This window comes from Lactuca saligna, chromosome 4, assembly GCF_052625555.1.
Source record: "Lactuca saligna cultivar CGN05327 chromosome 4, ASM5262555v1, whole genome shotgun sequence".
Taxonomy (NCBI): Eukaryota; Viridiplantae; Streptophyta; class Magnoliopsida; order Asterales; family Asteraceae; genus Lactuca; species Lactuca saligna.
The window spans coordinates 222,034,061-222,040,941 of NC_136420.1; the positions used below are offsets into that span (position 1 = coordinate 222,034,061).

General features: G+C 39.2%; 1 protein-coding gene across 1 annotated transcript; it reads right to left on the minus strand.

The window, feature by feature from the left end:
• Positions 1–2,499: 2,499 nt before the first annotated feature.
• LOC145043344 (putative inactive receptor kinase At5g67200) lies at positions 2,500–5,334 on the minus strand. Its single transcript, XM_078991975.1, has 2 exons — positions 3,683–5,334; positions 2,500–3,288 (listed from the first exon to the last, which is right to left on the minus strand). The coding sequence occupies exons 1-2, from the start codon at positions 5,091–5,093 to the stop codon at positions 2,696–2,698; spliced, it is 2,004 nt and encodes a 667-aa protein (XP_078848101.1). The 5' UTR covers positions 5,094–5,334; the 3' UTR covers positions 2,500–2,695.
• Between the last annotated feature and the right edge of the window lie 1,547 nt (positions 5,335–6,881).

Below are 6,881 nucleotides of genomic sequence, written 5' to 3' on the forward strand. Positions count from 1 at the left end.
GGGAACATATCATTTTATTATTAGGTTAAGGGTATTTTCATCATAATGCAACTTTTTATCTTCTATGCGTTTCTTTCTCTCCAATTCCTTCCATTTTGGGAGGAAAGTTTAGAACGATACAAATCTGCTCAAATTCATTCTCTTCTTCTCTTCTCTTCTAAAAAAAGATAAAACTTCAAAAATGGTCCCTGTGGTTTTCGAAAATATCAAGTTTAGTCCCTAAGTTCAAAAAACCTCACCGATGGTCCCTGTGGTTTCAAAACTTTTAACATTTGGTCTTTCCGGCTCACTCCGTTAGCTTTTTAGTCGTTAAGTGAAGGGTATTTCTCTCTTTTCACTATTATAGGGATCATTTATGAAGTTTTGCCTTATTTTAATAAAAACAATAATTATTTAATATTAAAGGTCTCTCTCTCTCTCTCTCTCTCTCCCTCTCTAAGAAAAACACCCCTTTTAGAATACCCCACCATATTCTTCATATTCTTCACCAACAGCCTCCCTTCCCTTATGTCTATATATATCATAGAACCTGGAAAATTTGTTTGGTTTGAACATATTAATAATCGAGAACATCTTGTCTTTATCTTGGAATTGGAGCTGGAAAAACCATTTCAGAGAAGTGAGAAATCACAACAATTTGTGCCTCTTATACACAAAAGGGGAATAGGTATCTATCTTCGTTCCTCCAACAAATTGGGAAGGGGAAAAGAATGGAAGCATGAATCGAAGGGCTCCGGTTGTGGTTGACCAAATCGCAAGGAGAGGTGGGAAGATCGATCTTCGGCGACCTTTTGCGGGTTTAATTTGCGTCATTGACGGTTGAGAACCAAGGGAACATGTCTCTGTATTCATCTGATCGAGTAATGAAAGAGAGATTGTGGGAGGTTAAAGGTTGCTTAACCCGATCGAAGGAAGCACTTTTAGTGCTTGACTGGACCGAAGAAGGAAAGGGGAACGGAAGCACCGGGGCTGTTGGTGGTCTCGGTGGGTCCAGCACGGGGCTACTCAAGCAGCTTCTCGACTACTTGCTTTTGCTCCGAAAATGGATCACGAAGTGAAAGAGGAAGGTTGGTCTGAGAGGATAAAGGAAGCACCAACAAGCCAGGTGCAGGGGAGATGCGAAGGAGGCTGTTGCCTTTTTGACTGTTGGAAAACTACACCTCCGGTGGAGATTTATTAACTGAATCTGAAGAAAAAAGGAAGGGTGAAATAGATCTGCATAATGCTTTTAGGGGGTGTTCTTGGCAACTTCATTAGTGAACATAAGAGAGAGAGAGAGAGAGAGAGAGAGAGAGAGAGCCTTTACTATTAAATAATTATTGTTCTCATTAAAATAAGGCAAAACTTCATAAATGATCCTTGTGGTAGTGAAAAGACAGAAATATCATTTACTTAACGCGTAAAACTAATGGAGTTAGTGAAAATGACCATTTATTAAAAAATTTGAAGCCATAGGAACCATATGTGATGTTTTTTGAACTTAAAGACTAAATTTAATATTTTCGAAAATCACAAAGACATTTTTGAAGTTTTGTCTAAAAAAAAAAAAACTAAGGAAACTTCTCTGTTTTCCTTCCAAATCAACTGACTTCCTTCTCTTTTTTCCTTCCAAATCCTCGAGTTTCGTTCTCTTCTTTTGTTAAGTGATACTAAGGTGCTGTTTGATTTTCTGAAGCAAAAATTCATGAAGTCTGCGGACCACCTCTGCAACCCTCTGCAGTAGAAGAGGTGGACCAAACGACTGCAGACTATAATAAAAAGCGTGTTTGTTTTTTTAACATCTGCATACTGCTGCAGATATTAAAAAATTAAAATAAACTAATTTTATAAACCGAAAATAACTTTTTAATACGTAAAATTTAATAATGTATAACATTTTGGTAAAAATTAATGATATTTCAGTAAAAAAAATGATATTTCAACAAAAAATAAAAGATATTTTAGTAAAAAATAATGATATTTCATCAAGAAATTATCATTATTGAATATAAAAAAAATGAAAAATAAATTCAATAAGAATAAACGGAAAAAAAAATGTGAAATAAAATTTTAATAACATATAATTAAAATTTCAGCAATAAAAAAAGAGAAGAAGATGTTGGAAGAGGTTAGAAGAGGCAGTACAAGTGCTGCGCCAAACAGAGCTGAGCAGAGGTTTTTGACTCAGAAGACTTCTAAAAACCAAACAGCTATGATATGAAAAGTGCTGCGCGTGTGCTGCACCGCGCAGCAGTAAGAGGTTTGAAGAGGTTTTTTTCAAAAAACAAACAGCACCTAAGGAGCAAGGTGTTAGTTGAAGATAAGAGAGCTGGTCATGGAGGAGTTGATGGACTCACATTAGCGTGTATGAGCAAGGTGTTAGTTGAAGATAAGAGAGTTGGTCATGGAGGAGTTGAAGGACACACATTAGCGTGAGGGTGCTGAGCTTTGGAAGTAGAAGAAAAGACGTCCATGAAACAGTAAATAGCTAGTTACTATGGCCATGATTGAAAGTTGCAATGATCAACAATAAAATTATATTTAAATAAAAAATCATTTCATACAAGCTTTCAACTATTATCATAACATGTTAGACAATCGCATGGATTTCAAAGCCCATATAAACGTGCTTTCCATATCCCTCATCATAATTTCATTTCAAAACCAAAATCTTTACAACAAACATTTTTTTTTCAAAGACCAAATCACCTTTTCCCTATACTGTCCCATTCGTTGGCTCCAATTCCACCCCATAATCCTCCACCACCGCCGCTTCTTTAATCTCCTGAATCATCTTCAACACCTGCCACATCGTCGGTCTCTGCTCCGGCGAACTCACCCTACACACAATCGCCACCTCCACCAACATAACCAACCGGTGATCCTCCACCACAACCCCACCACCACCACCACCATCCCTCACCGACTTCACCCACTCCACCATATCTTCCGGCATCAAATGCGGGTGCTCCACAGCCGGTTTCCCCGTCAAAAGCTCAAGCAACAAAACCCCATACGAGTAGACATCCGATTTGGCGGTCGGTTGGTGGTTTAACTTGCGGGTTTCCGGCGGCTCATGGGCGGCGGAATCAGCGTTGCCGCCATCAGGGTGGAGGTTGGAGATGGCGGTGAGGCAGTAGTCGGAAAGACACGCTTCAAAATCAGATCCGAGAAGGACATTGGATAATTTGAGATTCCCGTGAACAAGTCTCCATGCTTGGTGAATGTATGCGAGGCCTTGTGCTACATCTTCGGCTATTTTTAAGCATGATGTCCAATGTAGTGGTTTTGCTCTTGTTGACTTTGAACCTGTGTATTAACAACATACTTTTATTATTATTATTTTTTTTAATAAGAGAAATAAAAGTACTACACAAATAAATGAAATATACTACGCTATTTATTGTATTGAGCCATTAAATTACTGTAATGTCAGGCAATGCGATGTCGTATTCTACCAACTTTCGATAAATACACATCAACTGCAAAGATTCCTCTTGTTGGTGAATCTAGTGAGATTACGATGATTTTTTTTTTTTTTTTTTTTTGAATAAAAGTTGTAAAGTATGCTAACGTGGCAAAATATGTTAAGATCACATGCAACGAATTTTGACTAAAAGTCAAAAAATGGAATGTGACGACATTGAGTCAACTCGGGATTAAATCGTTCTACTGAGTTAACGATGAGGGAAAGAAGCTTTACCATGGATGAGAGACTCGAGACTTCCGTTGGCCTGGTAATCATAGACGAGTAGTCGTTCTTCTTTCGCCTGAAAATAAGCTCTGAGAGGGACGAGATTTGGGTGGCGCAGCCCACCAACCGCTTCCATGTGTCTCTCAAATGTCTCCTTGGTGGTTCCGGCCAATCTCGCGGCGTCTAACCGTTTCACGCAGACGATTAGACGGTTGTCCAGAACGGCTTTGTATGTGGTTGCCACCGATCCTCTTCCTAGCAACTCCGCCGTCGCTCTCATCAGCTGTTCAAGGCTGTACAGCTGAGTTTCGCCGGCGCAAAACACGAGGTTTCCGCTTTTCCCCATTGCAATCCCCTGTTGGAGTTTCTTCACCTTTTCTTCCAACTCGTTTGTTTCCTCCATCCTCATTACCTCCGCGGCTGCGTCCGCCGCCGCTGCCATTTCCATTATCTCGCTTGTTGACATAATATCCTTTCTCTTCTTCTTCTCCGATGTCTTTATTGATATGAGTACACACATTATTGATGAAATTAGGACCAGAACTCCAGCTGAGAAACCAAATATCAGTGCTAATCTCTTGTGGTTTCTCGAGCCGGAATCTGTAGCACCGGACACCCCTTTTTCCATTTCCGCGCTTTGCCCTAGCACCACTCGAGGCGGCGGTGTTAATGTCGATGTTACCGTGGAATTTTTGCCGAAGAATGGTCCGATGATGCTGCATTCTGTACGGACGATCTCACCACACAGTCCAGGGTTAGACGAGAACGAGGAAGCCGTGAAGTTAGTGAGTGTAGGGGTTACAGGAACCGGACCAGATAAACTATTGAAGGAAACATTGAAGATCTGAAGAGATGACTGATTGAGAGGTGGAATCGAACCATTAAAACGATTTGAATCGAGTCGAAGGTAGTTTAATCGGTCTAAATTTGTTAAACCAACAGGAATGACACCAGATAAATTATTGTGTGAGAGATCTAGGGTTCGAAGACGATGAAGGGAAGAGATCGAGGGCGGAATGACACCACTGAAGGAGTTGTGGTCCAGAAACAGGGTTTTGAGGTTAACGAGTCCGGCGAGATCAGGTATGGGTCCGGTGAGCGAGTTGCTCTGCAGACTCAGGACTCGTAACTGATCTAGGCGAGTCAATGTGTTGGGAGCAAAAACACCTGCGAGGCTTAATTTCTCAAGAACGAGTCGTACAACCTTACCGTCGGTCTGGCATTGTACTCCCTGCCATTTACAGTAAGTGGAGCTCGAGTTAACGGAATAGGGAAGTTTGTTGCGGAGATCTGCTTTGGATTTGAATGCTAGAATCGATAAAGCATCGTTCTCCGGTGTCGAAGAGAGATTTAAAGCTGAAACAGTTAGTGTGTAAAAGGAAAGGAAAACAATGGCAGTTTGAATGCGGTTTGGTCTCATCTTCAAAATCAACAATGGCGAAACCAAGGGTTTGATGAGGGGTGATTAATGAAGGGTTGATGGATCATTTGAGAGAATCAGTAGTTAATAACAGTTAGCGTTGCGGAAGGAGAAGGTTGGGGGAAGAAGGAAAGAGCAATAGCATATAGCATATGGGCATTGGATGTTGCGTAGAGTGACTATGCTAACTGCAAATAATGCAATGGAGGAGCAGTGAAGCACGTGAAGGTTTTGGATAACAACCATTAACATGACCCATAGATTTGGAAAGATGATATTATATTATGCAATTATAATATTAAAATGGAAAGGAAAGATGATATTATGCAATTATAACTTGGCTTTCTTCCAATTGCGCGGAAATTATATTTAGGGATAATGACTTGAAAGGGTAACGAATTTTCGATTTTTGTCACATTTAGTCACTAAACTTTTTTTCGTTATCTATTTGTCATTGAACTATTGAAAATGTTCACATTTTACCCTTATAACCGACTGTTACCGGTTATAAGGGTAAAATGTTAACAGTTTCAATAGTTTAGTGGCAAATAGATATCGAAAAAATTTTTAGTGACTGAATGTGAACAAAATCGAAAGTTCGTTTCCCTCTAAAAAGTTCAATGACTAAATGTGAACAAACTTCCTATTGTATTATGTTTTAGCAAAATTATTTATTTTTGTTTAATTGTAGCAACATTTGTTGATGAAGAAATCTATGAAATAAAAAAACAAAATGCAACATCCGGATTTCCAGGTATCATAATTTAAGTATTTTTCTTTTGAGTTAAGAAGAGAGACTCGACGAGTTGACGCCTCAACTCGTCGAGTAAGGTCGCAACTGATGACTCGGATTAATGAATGGACTCGACAAGTCGGTGAGGCGACTCGACGAGTCTGCGCTGTTGGCAGAAACCCTAAATCTTTGGGCCCGAGCCATATTTAAAGGCACTTATGGCCTTCAATTACGACTACCTTTCCTATAAGGGAGAACCCTAGCGAGCTTGAGTGTGTAGAGTGAGAGGAAGAGCTATCTTGAGCTTTTTGGCGTGATAGATCTGGACCCTTCTAGGTTCAGAGAGCCGAGAATATGAAGCTTTAGTAGAGTAAACTTTGGGGTTCGAAGTTAGGAAGCATTTATGGGATTTTTATGGTAGATATAGTTACTTTCATCTTACACATAGATATGAAGTATTTTATGTAAATTACGTGCTATGTGTGCATATTATTTGAATACTTGCTGTCTATGCTGAATGAACGATTTTATACATGTTTTAAAAGATTTAAACGGTATAATATTTTATATCTACAAATATATTGCGGATGAAACATGGGTAGATGAAATAGTTGGTGTGTGATGAAATAAAATGATAAGAGATATGTAATGATAATTAGGTATATAGATGATGATGAATATGTGATGTAGCATGAAAGGAGATACCATAACCTTAACCAGCAATGTGGCGATGTAGTCATCTACCAGAGTATAGATGACGACCACGAACTATTCTAGATAACCCAGTGGAAACACCAGCAGGCCTATAACCTGTAGGTGATGAATTACGAGTTCAGGTGATGTTGTAACTACGTATTCATGCGATGATACTCTAACCCCTTACTATGAATTACGAGTTCAGACGATGTTGTAACTACATATTCATGGGATGTCACAAATTTCGCATGCCAAACCAATGATCATAATTCACATCAGTGAGAATGGTTCATTTTTTTATAAAACCAAAATTAGATTGGAAATTTTGATTTTTATTTTGGAAAATTTCAAACCATTGG

Excerpts from the sequence above, each read along its gene's own strand:
- LOC145043344 (XM_078991975.1), bottom strand. The coding sequence starts at position 5,093 with ATGAGACCAAACCGCATTCAAACTGCCATTGTTTTCCTTTCCTTTTAC. Across the intron at positions 3,289-3,682 it reads TCTCGAGTCTCTCATCCATG|GTTCAAAGTCAACAAGAGCA; the intron begins GTAAAGCTTCTT and ends GTTAATACACAG.